Source organism: Tursiops truncatus, chromosome 2 (assembly GCF_011762595.2).
Source record: "Tursiops truncatus isolate mTurTru1 chromosome 2, mTurTru1.mat.Y, whole genome shotgun sequence".
Classification (NCBI taxonomy): Eukaryota; Metazoa; Chordata; class Mammalia; order Artiodactyla; family Delphinidae; genus Tursiops; species Tursiops truncatus.
Genome location: NC_047035.1, coordinates 47,847,123 through 47,868,055, shown reverse-complemented (window position 1 = coordinate 47,868,055; position 20,933 = coordinate 47,847,123). Strand labels below are relative to the sequence as shown.

General features: G+C 34.2%; 1 protein-coding gene across 6 annotated transcripts in view; it reads left to right on the top strand.

The window, feature by feature from the left end:
* STYX (serine/threonine/tyrosine interacting protein) overlaps positions 1–20,933 on the top strand; it is a 40,272-nt gene that overhangs the window by 6,212 nt on the left and 13,127 nt on the right. For 5 of the 6 annotated variants that reach the window (XR_012329978.1, XR_002174072.3, XR_002174071.3 and 2 more), the window contains exons 3-10: positions 1,163–1,216; positions 4,536–4,633; positions 7,669–7,729; positions 8,143–8,179; positions 8,609–8,648; positions 8,741–8,791; positions 11,128–11,200; positions 19,239–19,332. Coding sequence is in view for 2 of the 6 variants with exons in the window: in XM_004317453.4 (XP_004317501.1) it covers positions 1,163–1,216; positions 4,536–4,633; positions 7,669–7,729; positions 8,143–8,179; positions 8,609–8,648; positions 8,741–8,791; positions 11,128–11,200; positions 19,239–19,332 (508 nt within the window). In the remaining 4 variants the exon portion in view is untranslated. The remainder of the gene's footprint in view (positions 1–1,162; positions 1,217–4,535; positions 4,634–7,668; positions 7,730–8,142; positions 8,180–8,608; positions 8,649–8,740; positions 8,792–11,127; positions 11,201–19,238; positions 19,333–20,933) is intronic. The other variant, XM_019923861.3, reaches the window with a different exon arrangement.

Here is a 20,933-nt window from a genome sequence, read left to right as displayed (position 1 = left end):
AAGATTGAGTTGAATACTCACAGTATGGAATGAATGAATTAGTGATAGCTAACCCACATAGCAGTACTTTTTTTGTTTTGCATTTCAACTTTGCTACTCCCAAGATCAAGCAATGTCTCCCCTTCTCAGGAATCCCTTGACTTCTAAAAATCTGTTTCCTTTCTCTTTTTGTGAAAATTCACTTTTTAAAAATATGTGATTACCCATGGGGCATTTTACTTGGTGCTATGGGGAATGCAAATATGAGTAAAATTTAGTTTCTGTCCACAAGAAGCTATTAGAAGAAATCACACCTATACACAAATAATTCTGATGTCCCATAGAACTGAACTACAAAATTATATTAGTATATAGAGTATGATATATACTCTATATACTAAAAACTTTCTATATTGAATTCACATAGAATTCACACTGAAAGCTTTCTATATTGAATTCACATAGAATAAATTTTAATTCACCATTCAGAAGTTACTTATTTAAATTGCTGAAACTGTCAATAGTCTTTAAGCTTTGCAAAAATACTTTACATAGGTAAAAGTTGTAATTGTTTTATCTTGTACTACTTTTGATTTGACTGAATAAGGTTTTGTGTAATTCCAAAGGGATGATTTTCTTTATACCTATTTTATTTCTAAACTATAATAGAGAATAGAAATAAAATTATGGGTGTTTTAGTAATCTAAAAGACAACAATACAATATAGTAATTCTACTCAAACTGCTTATAAAAAGCACAATGGAGGGCTTCCCTGGTGGCGCAGTGGTTGAGAGTCCACCTGCTGATGCAGGGGACAGGGGTTCGTGCCCCGGTCCAGGAAGATCCCACATGCCGTGGAGTGGCTGGGCCCGTGAGCCATGGCCGCTGAGCCTGTGCATCCGGAGCCTGTGCTCCGCAACAAAAAAAGCTCTATGGAAGTTCAAATATCTGACTTTTCAGAACTACATTTCAACTTTAAATATGTCATTTGATTATGTAAAGCACATCTGCATTTCTCTTCCCAGTCATTTGCTCAGTGTGGCTAGAAAATACTCCCTAAATAACAAGCTTTTTAGCAAATTATTATAACAGCTATGAAAACACTCAGCTAATCCACTTATATGGTACATATTTTGTATAGATTTAAATTGCTGATGGTAAATAGCTCAATTTTTTTTCCTAGGAAATTTTGCCTGGATTGTTTTTAGGCCCATATTCTTCTGCCATGAAAAGCAAGGTAAGAACTTTAGATTAGATTCATCAAGAGACCTTATTAACCAACTATTTGGAGTAAAATTTTTTGGTAGAAAGAGTATTATTTGAGGAAGGGTGCACCGATATTGCATATTAACAGTAGTTGTCACTCTGGAGCACCTAGTTCTTTCCAAATTTTACTGGACCAGTGATTCTCATGTTTAACCACAAATCACAAATGAGTTTTTGTATTTTTTTTCCTCGTGAAATCCATGTATTTAAAAGACTTACTGAAAACTGACCTTTAATAATTTATTTACCCTCTAAGATACTAGACATCTGTAATTGCTAATCATAGTTTCTGAAAAATATGAGATACAATTAAATCCTAAAATAAGGTTATTTAACATTTTAGTTAAAGGGTAAGAGAGTGTGCGTGCACAAGTGTATACGAATGCACTCATACACACCCACACATTTTAATTGAAGTGACTCAAATCTTCTGTTCTTCCAGACTTTAGAGGTCTGGATGTTCCAGGTTGTAAAGTATTGTACTATATATCTAGATGTCCTATATAGTTAACCTGAAATGTATTTCTTCAGTTACACAGTTAAAAGGGTAGATCTCATTCAAATATATGTAACAGTGTTATTGTCACTTCTAGAGGATTCAGCCCTATGAATTATGGCAGTGCTAATTCTCTTTGAATTATAATGTGAAACATTGTGTCACAAATGTTTTCCCTAATAACCTGCCTATTTAGAAGTCAGTGTTCTTGTGTATGATACTTACCTGCAGTAGGTTTTATAAAAACTGTAGAATTTAAAGCTTTTATGAAATAATTTGATGTATTTACGAATTTTAGGTGATTGGGAGTTTTTTAAAGTTAATGTCATTCCTTTTGGTACTGGAAGGCTTTTTGACTGTTGAGGACTATCTAAGAGTAACCCTAGTCATTTTGATGGCTTACAGCTAAGTTGGAAAGATGGGACGTTGATTAAAAAAAATCTATGTAAATAAATACTAAGGAAAGAATATGGTAGATAACTATAGAATTAACTGTGACTTACTTTGTAAAAACAAAGTTATGCCCAAATAATGTAATATTCACAAATACTGGCCTTCAGGATGATTTTAGACTATTTGCTTTTTGTATTCTCACTGCACTTTATAAGTATACCTGTTATACTCTTTCTCACATTAATTTATAAGTGTTTGTTTACAGATCTATCGTCTCAAAATCTCTCCCCCCTAATTTCACCATAAGTCGCATTGGACTGAAGAAAAGCTTCTATGGCAAAATTTGATTATTTCCCACCATGAGTCATTATAGTACAGCCCATATTTCTTTTCATTTCATCATCCAAAAAAGTAACAAAAGAATAACGGAGATAAAGAAACCTTAGGGAATAAACTCCTGTTCTAATAAACTCACTTAGTTTAGCCTATCTTTTATTACATTCAAATACAGTTTTAATAAAAGGGACATATTTAGGCTCCTTGTAAGTAGTGAACCATTTCTTTTTCTAAAATTTTTCTGTTGTTTCTAGGTATGAGATAAGGTCATAATTTGCTTTGTATAAATGAAATTCTGTTGAAAAGTAAAAACTATTTTGTGTGCTATTACTTTTGGGGTCTATCTTAAGTTTTGTTTTTCACTTAGTAATCTAATGTGCCTTCCAGGCTTGTTAAAACATGTTTTTATCCCTAATTTTATATATGTCTTCTTGTAGTTTCCCACATTAATAGAATAGATATGAAAACTTCACATATCATAGATCAATCATAAACAAAGGAATGAATATTGAATTTACTTTGGAGTTTCCGTAAATGTGAATACAGAACATTGATTTTTTTTTTAAGATTTTTTTTTTAATGTGGGCCATTTTTTTTTAAGTTTTTATTGAATTTGTTACAGTACAGTTACTTCTTCTTTAATGTTTTTTGGCTTTTTGGCCACGAGGCATGTGGGATCTTAGCTCCCCGACCAGAGATTGAACCTGCACCCCCTGCATCGGAAGGTGAAGTCTTAACCATTGGACCACCAGGGAAGTCACCATTGATTCATTGTTAATCCTACCAAATGCTTACCTCCTTTCCCCTGTCTCAGGATATACTCAGAAAATACAAAGATAATTTAACTCTAATCTATGCCAGACATAGGAAACCTAGCTGCAAAAATTAACATTTAAAAACCACATTTTCGGGCTTCCCTGGTGGCGCAGTGGCTGAGAGTCCGCCTGCCGATACAGGGGACACGGGTTCGTGCCCCGGTCCGGGAAGATCCCACATGCCGCGGAGCGGCTAACGCCCATGAGCCATGGCTGCTGAGCCTGCATGTCCAGAGCCTATGCTCCGCAACGGGAGAGGCCACAACAGTGAGAGGCCCGCGTACAGGAAAAAAAAAAAAAAAGTCACCTGTAAATTTCATTGAAACCTAGTCACTTGCAAATAAAAATTATTTGATAGTTCTTAGAGTTGTCATGTTAAATTGTTTTAAATGTAGAGCCCAAAGGCACCACAGAATATAATATACTTTGGAGTTGCCAGTTTTAACTTTAGAAGAATTTTTAAACCCTAAAAGGTTAATTAGATTTTGTGAATTTTATAACTTAATTCTGGCTTATAGTAGAAAAAGTGTACTGGGAGAGGCAGGGAGTAGTCTAGAGATCAGTGATGTTGAACAACTGTTTATGTCATAGTAGTCCTCTCTAAAAAATAAAAATTGTAGTCAATATATGTAACTGCCATTTACTGAAAACCCTTGCTGTGTGTCCCAGGCAGTATGCCAAACATATTTTCTTATATAATTCTCACAACCACTCAAGTGAATAGGTAGGGTTTTCCTTATTTTCGTGTGAGAAAATTGAGCCACAGTGCTCAGATCATTAGCAGAGCTAGGATCTAGAGCTTGGGCTCTCATGACTCCAAAGCCCATGCTTTTAACCACTACATAGTATTATAAATAAATAATAAAGAGTATATAAATGTAAATTATAAATAAGTAATAAAGTATATTACACATGATACAAAGGTCAAAATGTACAATAAGGTATATAATGAAGGTATAGTATTGTTTCCCAAATAAATTATCTTTAAGGTCATATCAAGCTCTGAAATTATAGATATAAAATAATCCTGTTAGCCTTTTGAGGACATGTAGTGTATTAACCTTGAATCATTGAAATATTTTGCTGATCACTTCAGGTATGTTATTATGAAATTAGCTTTGATCCCCTGTACTTAAAGCTCAGATGTGGCTACATTAGTTCTAAAGTTGAGTCCTGTGTATTTTCAAATATCTGTTTTACAATAAGATGATGTTTTGTATTTTAAACTATTTCTCTCCCTTTTTTTATAGCTACCTATACTACAGAAACACGGAATAACTCATATAATATGTATAAGACAAAATATTGAAGCAAACTTTATTAAACCCAACTTTCAACAATTATTTAGGTAAGAATTGTTGCTATAATTTATAAAAATGTTAAGGGTAGCAAACATGTAATGTTTTTATTTCAAGTTGATTTTATTATATCGGATTTTTCTCCTGTATATATATGTTTTATAAAGATGGGTCATACAGTACATGATTTAAAGAATAAACTTCCTTTAAAGTATTTTTAAAAAGTAATTCATGCACAGAATGTGGAATTCTAAATGTTCAAAAACATGTATACTGAAAAGTAGGTTTCCCTATTCCTGTCCCCTAGATACTCAATTCTCCTCCCTGCAGGTATCCGTTGTTTTTGAGTATGTTTCCAGAGGTATGTTACATATATAAACATATTCTTACAGATCAAGTTAGCCTTTTTTAAAAATTATGTATTTTGGAGATGGCTTCATATTATTTCTTAGCTTCATTCTTCTTTTTTTTTTCCCTCCACACTGCACAGCTTGCGGGATCTCAGTTCCCCAACCAGTGAAAGCCCAGAATCCTAACCACAAGGCTACCAGGGAACTCCCGCATTATTCTTTTTAAGTTGCACAGTAATCCATTGTATTACTGTACTAAAATTTATTCAACCCATCTCCTCTTGTTGGACATTTAGATTGTTTCCAGACTTTTGCTAATGTAGTGAGTATCCCTGTATATATCATTTAATTCATATGTGAATACATCAATAGGATAAATTTGTAGAGGTGGAATTGCTGGATTAAAGAACGTGAGCATTTAAATTTTAATAGATGTTACAAATTGCCCTCCAGTGAGTTGTATCAGTTTACATTCCCACTGTGAAGTAAATGAGAGGTACTCTTTCCTTGGTATCTCTCTACAACAAAATTATAAAGCATTTAAAATTTTTCCCAATCTCCTAGAGTAAAAAAGGTGTCTTGTTGTAGTTTTAATTTGCCTTTCTCATTTATCTTAAAATGATGAGGTTGAGCATCTGATGGTTTTTAATGTTCTTTCTTTTAGCTTCATTTAAAAAAATAAAGCATATATTACACATGATACAAAGGCCAAAGGGTCAAAAAGGTATATAAGGAAAATGTCTCTTTCCTCCCCTAAACCCAGCTACCTAGTCTATCTCTAGCTAGGAGGCAGCTACTATTAACTCTTTTTTTTTTGATATCATTCTAGAAATATTTGTATAAAAGCATATATGTTAAAACTGTTTTAATGTTCTGCTTTATTGTTTGTAAAAATGAAAGCAACCTGAATGTCCATCAGTATAAGAGACTATAAAATATACTGTGTGAATACACAGTAGAATACTGTAACCATGAAAAAGAATGAAGTATTTCTATGTGTGCTGATATGGACTAATCTTCAAGATTTATTAAATGAAAACAGCAAGGTGCAGAGCCATGTGTTTAAAAATATATGCAGTACATTAGGCATATATTCTTGTATATGCATAGAAAATTTCTGGACTGACAGACTAGAAACTTGATAGTAGTTACTTCTGAGAAGGGAAATTTAGGGTCTGGGATGGTAGAGAGACATTAGGTTTCATTGCAGATGTCTTTATACCGTTAGAATTTTTTATTGTGTGTACACATTTTTCAGTTAATAAAAACTAGTTTTAGGGACTTCCCTGGTGGCGCAGTGGTTGAGAGTCCGCCTGCCGATGCAGGGGACATGGGTTCGTGCCCCGGTCCGGGAGGATCCCACATGCCGCGGAGCGGCTGGGTCCGTGAGCCATGGCTGCTGAGCCTGCGCTCCACAACGGGAGAGGCCACAACAGTGAGAGACCCGCGTACCGCAAAAAAAACAAAAAAAAACAAAACTAGTTTTAAAAAGGGAATATCTGTAATCTAAAATAAAATAGATCTAACTTTTTCTAATTGCAAAAGAAATACTTGTTCTTTGTAGATATGTTGGAAAATACAGAATGACACCAAGAAAAATATTTTAAAAGTCATCCATAAATACACAACCCAGAGGAACATAACTTTAACATTTTGGTATATTTCCTTCTAAACTTTTTCTACTGTATATGTGTATTATGTATACACACATATAGACTTGTGTATATTAAAGAAAATGAAAATGTTATATTTTAAAATGCCGTACTACATAGCTTTCTAGTTTGTATAGAATTTTTGTTTTTAGTGCCAAAATGTCCTAGATACAGCTTCTGTGTGATAAGCCCTGAATTTATTGAAGTTGCTGCCACCAAAATGATCATTAAAGCAATATTGACTTTAAATTTTAGAACTTAATTACTTAACTAAGTTGTGTTAATAAACAGGTGGTGTTGGATAGGTTAGAAATGGAAGTTTTTATTTTTTATTTTTGGCCATACCACGCGGCTTGCGGGATCTTAGTTTCCTAACCAGGGTTCGAACCCAGGGTCCCAGCAGTGAAAGCACCAAGTCCTAACCACTGAACCGCCAGGGAATTTCCAGAAATAGAAGTTTTTCACAAATTAAGGCTAGTATATTAAAATGACTTATTTTAAATGTTTTTGAAGGTGTAAAATTCCAGGACAGGTGGTCTTTTGTTGCTTGTTGCTCTACTGAAGGTTAGTTCAAACAATGAATGTTTGACTCACGGCTCTGTCAGACTGCTGCCTTCTGTTTTGGTTAGTTTCTTCTCTCTCAGACTGTGGGCTTCCTCTGAATTGTCCTCTCTAGGGTTGTGAGGAAAGGTGGCAGGGCCATCCAGAGAAAAGTCTTTTAGTCCTAGGGAAGTTGGTAGAAATAGAAGAATAACAATAAGGAAAACAGGCAATTCTTGTCTTTATTTTCCAGGTCCACTCTGATCTAGAGGAAGGTTTCTTCCTACTTGTGATTTTTCTGTTTTAAGCAGATAAATTTTTTTAAATAATAAGATATCAGAGAAATGTTAACGTGTTATTTAAGGCTTTAAATGCTATCTATGCCTTCAAGCAGTATAAAATCTATGGCTCGGTTCTTGGGAATATGATACTTTGAAAGTTGTTTTGCATTATTTTCATGGTTGCCAAGAAATTTTCATATTTTTTATATATGAAGAGAGTTTTATCTGAAAATGTGCTTATCACAAAATATTCTATTTTCAGATATTTAGTCTTGGATATTGCAGATAATCCAGTTGAAAATATAATACGTTTTTTCCCCATGGTAGGTATCAATATTTTAATATCATTTAAAATTTATTTATGATTTGACCTGCTTAATTGTGGTTCTAAAACTTAATGAAACATGATTTTCTCCTATACTACTTTTACTTTGTTATGTCTGAAAATTGTGGGATTATATTTTTTAAAATATTTATTATTTTTAAAACCTTTTTATGATCTCCAAATATTTGAGAAATCACACTTCAGATTTCTTAAATTCAAACTAATATTTAAACTTGTAATAGTTGTATTTGTAGCATTTTGGAGATTTTTGACATAAAGTAATTTTTATTCATATAAATAATCAGGAAATTACTTTCAGTATATTTTGTTTCACTGTATGTATGTATGTATGTATTTTATGCTTATGTTACTCCACATGTTTTATTATAACACGTTGTCTTTTGCCTTCAGACTAAAGAATTTATTGATGGGAGCTTACAAAGTGGAGGTAAATAATATTCCTTTACTTAGCTTACATTTATTTTTAGGAGATTATTTATGATAGTTAATTTTTTAGTTAGTATTTGTCTTAATTACAACTTTCATATTCTGCATTTATGTATAATAGACTTCCCAAATTTGCATTTTCCTAACTTCTTGTTTCATTTGGATAGGCTTTCTTAAATATCTCTATAGAACTATTTTTCATGTTCTGGGTCAGCTTTAAATCTCTTTAACCTAAAAGTCTACTGTAATCTCCACACAGTTAATATAAATAAATTCAAGGATTTGAAAATTAATAAGTATCCAAGTTGTATGTATAAAATACATAAAATGTTTAAGAAAAGATTTATTGTAGTATGATACATAGTTTCAATATATTTTAGCTGCTGAATCAGGTATCTTTCTATCAGAATAACTATTTCTTGTTTTTCAGGAAAAGTTCTTGTCCATGGGAATGCAGGGATCTCCAGGAGGTATGAAGTTAGAGATAATCTTTCTTTCTCTTGCATTTAATTAATGAGTTGTGTTTTCTGTTTTTTTCTAAAAATTTTGTCCCCCTCTTCAGTGCTGCCTTTGTTATTGCATACATTATGGAAACATTTGGAATGAAGTACAGGTAAGAAAGTACTCTGAAACTTAGCCACAATTTAGATTCTCATTAAAATAAAGCTTAATGGAGACGGTTTAGGAGATTTAAGTTAATAATCTCCTGATTTTGTCATCTTGTCATGTTTGATTAGGCAGGCCCTTTTATCCCATGGTTAAGTCTCTTAATCCTTGTAGCTTGTCTACCTTGTATAGATCCACTTAGGCTAATGTTTGTTATTTTATGGAGCTAGTGCTAACTTTTGTTATTTTAACCAAAGATAATTATAGTTGGAATAACCCATGGAAAACTGCTTGCTTACTACTAGGGAATTGGTTAATCTGAGTTTAAAAACTCTTAGACAAAGATGTAATTGCTTCTTTAAGATTCATTTATTATGTTTTCCTTTAACAGTAGTTGGATGAAAAATTACCTAAGAATTGTTTTAGTGTCTGTTCACAACTCATTGTTTGTCTTATCCAAAATCATCTGTTCCAAGCATATTGCATAGACAAAAGAGAGAGAGAGAGAGAGAGACAGGCTGATGAACTTTTCACCCTAAAACAAACCAAGAAAACTGGCCAATGTACAGTATTTTCTTTCTTAGTGTGTCTTGTACAAGTTAGAAATCTGTTGTAATCATTGATACCTCCTTCTCTTCACTCCCCATGTCCGAAACTGATCCTTTACCAAATCCTGTCTGTTTTTTGTCCTAAAATATTCCTTGAATCTGTCTCTCTCTTTATCATTATTTAATTTCCCTAATCCAAGCTCTAGTCATGTTTTCTTTGGACTCTTCCAGTAGTCACCTTCTTAGTGGTCTCATGTTTTCTTTCCTTCTCTAGTCTGTTCTGTTCTCCACACCACAGTGAGAATGATTTTCTCAAAAGATAAATCTGATCATATGTTACCTTACCCTAAAAAGCTTTCAAAGGTTTCTGATCCTTAATAATTCTTAACATGGCCAATGAAACTTCACATGACATGCCCCTATCAATCTCTCCATTCTAATGCTGTGTTCCCCATTAACCCTCTCCATTTGAGCTATGTTCAGCATTGGATCCACATGTCTCACATACAGTAGACATTCAGATGCTTTAGTGTTTTTTTTTTTTGCCAAGTTATCTTTAATTTATTTAGTTATTTATTTATTTTTGGCTGCGTTGGGTCTTCTTTGCTGCATGTGGGCTTTCTCTAGTTGGGGCGAGCAGGGGCTACTCTTCATTGCAGTGCGTGGGCTTCTCATTGCTGTGGCTTCTCTTCTTGTGGAGCACGGACTCTAGGTGCGTGGGCTTCAGTAGTTGTGGCTTGCGGGCTCTAGAGTGCAGGCTCAGTAGTTGTGGTGCATGAACTTAGTTGTTCCACAGCATGTGGGATCTTCCCGGACCAGGGATGGAACCCGTGTCCCCTGCATTGGCAGACAGATTCTTTTTTTTTTTTTTTTTTTTTTTTGGGTACGCGGGCCTCTCACTGTTGTGGCCTCTCCCGTTGCGGAGCACAGGCTCCGGACGCGCAGACTCAGCGGCCATGGCTCACGGGCCTAGCCGTTCCGCGGCATGTGGGATCTTCCCAGACCGGGGCACAAACCTGTGTCCCCTGCATCGGCAGGAGGACTCTCAACCACTGTGCCACCAGGGAAGCCCTACAGGCAGATTCTTAACCGCTGTGCCACCAGGGAAGTCCCAAATGCTTTAGTTTATTTGGTATTTTTTATCTAAAAATTATAATGGAAAAGTTTGCTTAAAAGTGTTAATTCTTAAATATTATTTGAATACAAGTGCTTTTATTTAACTGAAAATGATTAATGCCTGGTAGATTTTGTTTTATATATTCTCTTTATTATTTGGTGATGTATCAGTAATAATATTAATAATGAAAATAACTTCCATTTATTGGGTTTCTGCCATGTGCCAGATACTATTCTAGGCACTTTCATCTCAACAACACACGGAAGTCCCTATACTTCTCATTTATTAACCAGTAATAATATCTGAGCATGAACTGTGTGACAGATGCTGTACACGATGTGTTATACTTATTATCTTCCATCTTTACAGTAGTGCTCCAAGATAGGAATTATTATAATGCCTAATTTACAGTTGAGAAAAATAAAGCTTAGAGAAGCTGAGAAGTGTCCCCTTCTAGGACACACAGCTGGGAAGCAAACGAATTGTGATACTTAGTCTGACCATGCTTTCGGTTTTTCCACTACAATTCACTACTTCTCTGTAGTACAAGCTGTATGATTATGATTTTCTATTTTAGGTAAATTGTTAGGTAAGTTCATATTTTAGATAAATTCTGGAAAAATTGAGATTAATTCATGAAATAATATTATCGCTTTAGTTTTCTTTTTTTGTTTTCAGAGATGCATTTGCTTACGTTCAAGAAAGAAGATTTTGTATTAATCCTAATGCTGGATTTGTCCATCAGCTTCAGGTAACTTCTCTCTTCTTCCTCTTTAAGGCAGTCAGAAAGTAGGATAATTAAAATCTTATGTTCATGTAATTTAGTTGTAGTATTTACTTTGTAAATACTTAAAAATTGCCATAACCTGATTAATTTGATTCTTTGTTCAAGTTTACATCTGTATTTAAAATTATCAATATTTTCTTAAAAGCTACCGTTAACAAGAAAAAAAGAGTTAAAGGCACATTTTTCAACCTAAAGTAAAATAATTGGTGTTAGAAATGTCTTCAATTACTTCTTTATTTTAATCACACATACAGAGCATAAGAGTTTTGATTTAAATGTATTATGTATAGCTGCTTTTTCTGTTTTATATGCTTTATCTTTTCCATATTCTTTCACATTTTGATGATGCCTAGAAGATGCACTAAAAAGACAGTAAAGTAAACTTGTGAATTTATCTGATTAATTTATTTGATTTTTTTCCAAGAAGGAAAATCATAGGTTGAAGAATGTGCTCTGGCTGATTCTATCCAGTTATGCAGGAATAAATCTTACATTGAGATATCAAGAGCACTACAAAATGGGTTGTCTCAGTTACCAAACTTTAAATTTTGCTTCCTGTTTATTTTTAATTCACTTTTAGCTTTTACTTCATTTAAAAGAGAAAAAAAATACGGTTAAAAAAATAAAAATTCAATAATGCCTAAGAAGAATACTTGAAAAGTAAGTCTCCTTAATAGTATATCTTGAAGATCACATATAGCTCTACCTGCATAATATTTTTATGTGTATATCTACATAGATGTATGTGTGTATTGCAGTTTTATATGATCAATTGCTTATACACGGACCTTTAGATTGTTTCCAGCCTTTCATGATTTTAAACAACATTGGAAAGAATATCCTGGTAGGTACATCTTTGTTTACATGTGTGAATGCACCTGTATGATAACTGATCAGAGTAGAATTGCTGGGTCAGAGGGCATTTGAAATTTGATGTTGCCAAATTGCCTCTAAAAAGGCTTCAGGAAACAAGGGGTACCTGTTTACCCATACCTAATCAATACCAATAGTGAAAGTGTTTTATGAAACTTCTTGATCATTGTTATCATGGTGGTAAAAGTGGCAACTCCTTATGATTTGCCTATTTTTCTATCAGGTTGTTGGTCTTTTTCTCATTGGCTTGTAAGGACTCTGTATATTAAGAAAATCTGTCTTTATCCAACTGATTTGAAATGCCATTTTTATTATATACCAAATTCTGATCTATACTTGAGTCTGTTTCTGACCTTGTATTTTGTTCCATTGATCTGCTTATTGTCGCACTTGTATCAAACAATTTTAAACACTATAATATTATGTAAGTAATTTATATTACTTATATCAAGTAATTTAATCAAGATCCCCTCATTAATGTTTTTTCTGGAATTTTCCTGGTATGTTCTTAACACTTATTTTTTGGTGTGAACTTTACTGGAAAGAGTCCTGTAGTTGTTTTTAATAACATTATCTCTACGTTCACAGTTCAGAAGGAATTGACACCTTTAAATTTTTCTCAGTATGTTCCTCTCTAAGAGTATGTTCCATTTATTCAAGTCAATTTCTATGTCTTTTAGTGTTTTAAAGTTTTCTTTATATAGAATATATGCATTTCTTATGAAATTTTTCCTATTTTCTTTTATTCCCATTATAAATAAAATGTTTTTTTCCTTCAGTATGTTTTCTAATTAGTTACTTATATATAGGAAAGCTGTTGATTTTTATTGTTTTCAGTTGGCATTAAACTCTAAACAATTCTGAAAATTTTTCTAATTGTCTTAGATTTTCATCTCCAAATCATAATAATTTTGCAACTTTTCTAATTTTTTTTTTCTCATTGGATGGTCATTGTATCAGAACCGTGATAAGTAATAGTGGTATAGTACTTGTACTTTATTCTTGATTTCAGTGTCAGTGCTTCTAGTATTGCACTGTGTGTGTGTGTCTGTGTGTGTGTGTGTGTGTGTGTGTGTATGTGTGTGTATGTATTCATCTGTGCCTATGTAAAGAGTTTTTTACCAGGAATAGATGTTGAGTTTTAGCTTAAAAAAATTTTTTTTAATGGAATGACTGTAGTTTTACTCCTTTAAGCCATTAATATGGTGAGTTGAATTATTGTATCACATTATGCTAGATTTCTTAATTTTGAATCATCATTTTGGTTCACAAATGGATCTCACTTGGTTATGGTACACTATGTTCCATGAATGTGTTGCTAGATTCTATTTGTCAGTATTTTTTTTAAGATTTTGGAATTAGTTGAATAAGTGATATTGGTTTGTAATTTTCTTCTATACTACCCTCTTCTGGTTTGGGTGTTTATCATGTGATTCTCATTTTTAAAATGGAAACTTGCTTTCTCTTTATGTGCTCTAGAACAATGTAAATTAGATTGGAGTTATGGGCTTCTTGGTGTTCTGATATATGGTACCTGTGAAATCATTGGACCTTGATTTTTTAATTTAATTCAGTTATTCATTATTTCATTCATTTGTGTATTTTGAGGGTGGACCAATTCTTGGACAGCTTTTCTTCATTTGGTAGGTTAAGTCTGATTTTCATATACTCCTCAGGTCACTTTAGATGGTTTCATAATCTCCTATATAATCATTCATTTCATAGGATTTGAGATAAAATTGAGGAAAATATTTTTCCATTCTTTTTTCAGTTTTGTGTATCTGTGCTTTCTTTTTTCCTTGATCTGGTTAGTTTATATAACTTCTTTGTATTTGAATTTCTCCTTGCTTTCTGCTTTCCTTAGGTTTTTGTTGTTCGTGCTGCTGCTGCTGTTATTCTTTAGTGAATTTCCTGAGTTGAAAGCTTAGTTTTTCATTCTTTCAAGAATTCAAGACTATGAATTACCCTCTTAGCATTGCTTTAGCCATATTCTACATATCGTACATAGATTCTGCTATGCAATATTTTTATTACTGTTATAGCTTGATATTCTGTGATTTCACTTTTGATTTTATTTTTTACTTAACATTTGTTTGAGAGTTTTTTTTAAAAAAAAACTATATAGGTGACAAGGTTTATTTTCTATTTTTGTTCATTTCTAATACTATTTACTTCTTGAATTTTTTAATGTTTTCTTCATGGCCTAATATACAGTTGTTATTACAGCTGTCTCCTGGGCACTTGAAAAGAAGATGTATTCTCTGTTTTCAGGGCATAAAGCTCAATATACAGTCGTCCCTCAGTATCCGTGGGAGATTGGTTTCAGGACACCCACCCCCCACCCCCACCGCCCCGTGAATTCCAAATCTTATATAAAATGGCATAGTACAGTCAGTCCTCTGTATCTGTGGGTTCTGCATCCGTGCATAGAGGGCTGATAGTATTTGTTTGATTCGTCTGTCTTGGGCTGAGAGGTGAATTGAAACTCCTTTACTTTATTATATTTCTGTTTATTTTTTCTTTAGTTCTTCTAGTGTCTTTGCCAATTTTGGTACTGTGTTATTTGGTAGATAAAATTCAAGTTAGATCTTCATTGTAGTTATATATTCATTATTCCTCCATTCAATTATTTTACTTTGAAATTAACCTTGTGTAATATTGTTTGCATTTGCCTTGTGAGTTTCTGCATTACTTTTCTTTCCACCTTTCTAAATCACTTTGTTTTAGATGCATTTCCTATATATGGTCTATGGCTGGATTTTGCTGTTTGATTTGTTATCAGTATTTTTCTTTAATAGGTGAATTTATCCCACTTTCTTGCACTAAAAATGATATATACTTTTGTCTGTCATTTTATTTCATGTCACGCTTTCTCTTTTAAATGCATCTTTTTAAAACTTTTCACTATAGTTTATGAATTTTTTGTATGTTTGTATTCTTTTGATAATTTTTAAGTTTATTGTTTTTAGTTCTAATGGGCACAGTTGTAACTTTATAGTATATACATATGTTTCTTGAGTTATCACTTTTAAATAACTATCAGTTCATTTCCACTATAAAAGATAAAAATTTATATACCTCTACTTCTTTCCTCCTTCCCCTCCACTACCTGTTTTGTTATTAGTCTTAGTTCTTCTAGGAGTTACCTCTTATACCTTTAAAAATATTTAAATATTATACCTCTTGTTACTTAGCAATGTAAGATCATCTACTTAAACTACCTCCTGTTATATGTCCTGTCACCTCCTTTTTTTAAAAAAAAGATTATACTTTTTCTACATTGTTACAGATTATAATATTTATATTCTATCCTATAACCACATTTTCTAGTTGTTCATCCTTAGTTCTACATTTAAATAGGATTCTAGCTTCTGTATTCAACTAATGGAGTTTGTCTTTGAGCATTATTTTCAAGAAGAGTTCTTGGAAACTATATTCCCTAAGTCCTGGCATTTTGGAAAATATTTTTCTGTTGCTCTTATGTTTGAATGACAATTGGCTAGATAAAAATTTTTTGTTTAATCCTTTTTCCCTTATGGGTTTGTACACAGACCTGACATTGAATATTGCTCCAGAGAAGGCTGAGGGGAGCCTAATTTAAAATTTTTCCCCCTTAAAAGACTTGATTGGGAGGAGGAGGTGTTGTCTGGATGAACATAGGATGATTTGTCAAGGTATATCTTGTTGATTGTTCTATATTAACTTCTCAGTCTTAGTATGCCCTTAGCACTTACAGAGTCACACCTTCCCTTATTTCAGAAAGTTTTCTTCTACTATGTATTTGGCTTCTGTTTTTGTTGTTCTGTTTCATTTGCCTGGTTTTTTCTCCCAGAGACATATTTTATGTTGGTTCCCTTTTTCTTCCATATCTTCCATTTTCTCTGTAATTATTTTCAACTTTGTTCTTTTCTCTTGGCTTGATTTTTCTCAAGCTTTTCCTCCCTTTCCCATATGTCATTGTTTCATCAGATGTTTATTTGGCATTGTTCTAGGCAATGGCAGTAAAGCAGAGAAAAAAATAGAAATCTCTGACCTCATGAAACCTATTCTAATGAGAGAATTAAACAGTAAACAAAGTAAAATGTAGAAGGTCAGATAGTAATGGGTCACAGAGGAAAATAAGGGAGGGAGAAATAAGGCCATATAAGGAGATGCGACATGAATTGCATTTTTAAACGGTGATCAGAAAAGGCCTTATTGCAAAAATGATATTTGAGCAGAGACCTGGAGAAATTAGGAGAACAAGCTGTGCTGATATTGGGGGGAAGGCATTCTAGGTAGCAGGAATATACGAGCAAGTGCCTTGAAATGGGAGTAAGCGTAGTATTTTCGAGAAGTGCAAGAAGGTCAGTGTGGCTGCAACAGAGTAAGCAAATAATGGTAGGAGATTAAAGCTGGGAGGTAAGGGGCCACATGACAGGCGTTTGTAGGCCATTATAAGTAAGGCCTTTGGCTTTTATTTTAAGTGAAGGAACAACTTCAGATTGCCTGCTGCTGTGCTGAATATAGTATACTGTGTATATACTGTAGGGGTTTGTTGGGGTTTGGGCAGAAGCAGGTGCTTGAGTTAAGAGGCTGTTGCAGTGATGGAGTCAAGAGAGTGTTGGTTTGAATCAAAGTGGTTGCAGGGGGAGAGGTGAGAAGAGATCAGATGCTGGATTTATTTGACAGTAGAGCTGACGGAATTTGCTGATGGATTGGATGTGAAGAGAGATTGGGATGAATTTAAGCCTTGTAGCCTGAACACTGGAAGAGGAACTGCTACTTGCTTGTATGGGAGAAACTGCATGAAATTTGAAGGGAGTAAAATCAAGAGTCGGTTTTGGTCATGTTAAGGTTGAGAGAGCTATTAGATAGTGGGCAGGTATACATATAAGCCTGGATTTCATGAGAAAGAACTGTATTTCTAGGGGTTATCAATATATAGATGCTATTGAAAGCTTTGAAACTGGATGAGATCACTAGAGAAGTGAGTGTGGATAGAGAAGGATTTCAAAAACAGAACCTTAATGTATTCCCAGCATGTAGAGATTGTGGAGATGGGGAATCAGCAGAGGAGGCTGAAAAGAGTGGCCAGTGAGTTAGGAAGAAAATCAGGATGGTCTGGTGTTTGGGAAGTCAAGTGAAGAAGGTGTTAGAAGAGTGGGGAATGACCCTCTGTTTCAAAGGTTGATAACAGGTTAAATAAGATAAGGGCTGAGAATTGACATTAGGTTAGGAACATGATGTCATTAGTGCCCTTGACAATTTTTGTGGAAGGGGGAAGATAAGCATAATTGCTCAGAGTTGAAAGGAAAATGGGAAGAGAGGAATGTGAACAGCAAGAATAGATAATTCCAGGAATTATGCTTAGAAGGGGAAAACAGAAATGAAACAGTAGTTGGAGGGGAAACTAGGATTAAGAGGGGTGTTCTGTTTGTTTTCTGAAATGGTAGGAAATGGCATAGTCATCTCTTTTATTGTCCTATTTCTTCCATGAATCCTTTTATCTCTTCTTTGAACTCGTTTCAGAAATGCCGTATTCTCATTGATTTCATGGAGAATTGTAATTTTGACCTGCTCCATGGTGTAGTTTTCATGCAGTGTTCTTTATATATAGACTTTTGGTTATAATGTTGCTTTTCTTTCCCTTGCAAACATCTTTACATAGGACATACATTGGTTCCTTTTTTGATATTGGTCATCTTTGAACTGGAGACATTCTTCTTAGATAAGCTATTTGCCCAACAATAAGGTTGTGGGAAAGGGACCAGGGGAGTGGTGGGGAAAGGTAGGCAGCTTAAATTTTCCCAGTTGTCTTGGAAGACTTTCTCACCAACACTTTTCTCCAGTGGTATGACTCTACTTAGTGAGTGGGAAAAAAAAAGAGCCCCTTTTGTCACAGGTTCTTCTTGTTTAGATTGATAAACAGTGCATGCACATTAGAATCACCTGGGGAATGTTACCCATACCAGTTAAATGAGAATCTCTGGGGGGAGAGGAGAGGAGTTGACTATATACCTACAGGTTTTAAGGCTCCTCAGGTGATTCTCAGGTGTAGCCAGGCTTGAGAATCAATAGTTTAGCCTTTACTTTCAGCTGACCAAGATCAGCAGATGCTTGGCAACATGCAACCCAGTTTCTCCTCCACGTTGCTTGCGTCTTGCAGAAATGCCAGGTGTGGGTGTTCACATTTTCCTTAATATGCCCTTCCTCCTCCCACAGCCCACGAACACTTCCTGGCTGTATCATACTAGGCAAGGGCTTGTTAGTTTGTCAGCTGTACCCACTCTGTCTGATATCCGCAGTCAGGCGTCTTTTGTGCATAGCTTAGTCTGGTTCCATTTTTTTTAATGTTATTGTGAAATATAATACACATATATAAAAATGCATAAAGTGCGAATAAACATCCATGTAACTGCCATCCAGGTAAAGAAATTGAACGTTTGCCAGAATCCCAGAAGCCCTCTTGAGGCCTCTTTCTAATCATAATTCTCTTTCTGCCATCATAAAGGTAGCCAGTATCCTGACTTATTTGATAATTAATTCCTTACTTTTCTCTTCATTCTTCTCATATTCAGGGTTATGGATGTTTCCTAGCTTCTTCGAATAAGGAGTTCTCTATTTCTTGTTTTCAGAAAGGGGAGAGGAATAGGAATGGCTTTATTACTCCATCTTTAACTGGAAGTAGAGGACTATTGATTTTAAGGAATTAGAACCAAATATATACTTGAATCAATTAAATGCCATATATTAATCTGATTTTTAAAAATATTTTATTTCTTTTTATTCTTATAATCATTCTATGAGATTGCCAGTTTGGGTTTTGGGGGTATGTATGTGTTTTAACAGATGAAGTCAGAGATCATATAGCTTATGCCCGGTGGCAGAGAATACATACTGACTGGCAGTTCAATGTACAGTGCCTTAGTGCAAGCTATTTACTTGACTTGATTTATAGTCTCATCAATAAACGTGAAATTATAAGATAGGAATTTTAAGCCTTTCTCTTACAGCAATATGGCACCAGAGTTTTCAGTATAAACTAAGAATACCAATAATGTATGTATTAAACACTTTTAAAATTTTGTTTTGTTTTGGGTATCTAAGAATTTAAATGTATATTCAAGTTAATTAAAATCTTTTCTAGGAATATGAAGCCATCTACCTAGCGAAATTAACAATACAGATGATGTCGCCACTTCAGATAGAAAGGTCATTATCTGTTCATTCTGGCACCACAGGTAAGGATTTTTTCATTTTGGAGAAATTTGGGAAGAAAGATGATGGTAGTGAAAAATAGAAGAGAAGAAGCATCTTTTGCTCATTAACAAGTTACACTGAACAATTTAAATTGTTTAGAAAATTTTTGGATGGACTATTTAATTAAAATAAGATAATTTCAAATTTTAAATTTATAATTAAATATGTATTATATTGAGCTTCTGTGTGTACACCACTAGTTAATTAGAACGTGTTGGTTGGAAGATCAGATTTCTACTTTGTTGAGTTTTAAATCTTTAAGCAGTATAACTGTGTTGCAAAGATTAAAATAATAAGAGGGGTCTGGAGATGAGCCCCTAAATACACTTAGGTGATCTTATTAAAAATGAAAGGTGGTTAGTAAGTAAAAGCAGGGTGACTAAATGTAAGCTACCTTAGTTTTTCTCTTGCCGTAAGTATTTGAATCCTTTCTCCTTTCCCTATTGCAGTGTCCCCTCCCCCATTTTAAAAGTTAATGATCCAGGCATGCTCTCAAAATCCTAACTTTGGCATCCTCTCCAAGATCTTGCTACCCTTTTTTGTCTCCTTTCTTTTTATTAGAGCATTCGTGGAATTTTTTTAGTTTATGGTTTTTCTCTCCCAGAGTTCCTTTCAGTCTTATTTGAACCTACAACCTTGTAAGTTAGGAGAAACAGTTTACATACCTGGTTAGTGTTGGACCTGGAAATTTAACACTGGCTGCTCCACAAGTCCAGCACTATATTGCACTTCCTTAGTGATAATACTATATACCCATCCTTCAGGCTCAACTTCCCAGTTGTCATTGACTCTTTGCAACTTCTATCTAATCATTTTCCAAAATGGGATGGTCTGTTTCCTCAGTACCTAGAATTCCCTCCCTCTTTTATAGTACCCTTAATTTCGGTCAAGTTCAGGTCCATATTGGCCTCCTATTCCAACTCTTGTTATTTAGTCTGTTCTGTACATTGTGGCCAGACTTATTTTCATGAAAGATAGTTCTAATAGTGATATTCTTCCTGTATAAAAGTCTTCATTGGCGTATTTTTTTTTCATATTTGTTTATTTATTTGGTTGCCCCAGGTTGTAGTTGCAGCAGGTGGGCTCCTTAGTTGCGGCTCGTGGGCTCCTTAGTTGTGGCGTGCGAGCTCTTAGTTACGGCATGCATGTGGGATCTAGTTCCTTGACCAGGGATCGAACCCGGGCCCCCTGCATTGGGAGTGCGGAGTCTTAACCACTGGACCACCAGGGAAGTCCCCACTGGCATAATTTCTACTGAAGAAAACACATCATAGGTAGTAATTAAAGGCCCTTTTGATCTTTATTTGTATCTCTCACTGTACCTCTATATATGTACTCCAGAAAATGGGACTACTAATGGTTTCCTGTGCGTGTCTTCTGTTCTCCACCTAGAAAGCATCACCTTCAGTCTCTCTCTCCATAAAAACTTGGTTCAGATGTCATCACCTCAAGAAAACATGATGATTAACTTACTGTTCCTCTAATCTCTAGTTATTCAAAACTGCCATAGAGCTTTATCTGTACCTCCTCACTTTCTGCCTTGTATTAGTTACCTATGTCTCTTACCTCCCTTCGTAGAATG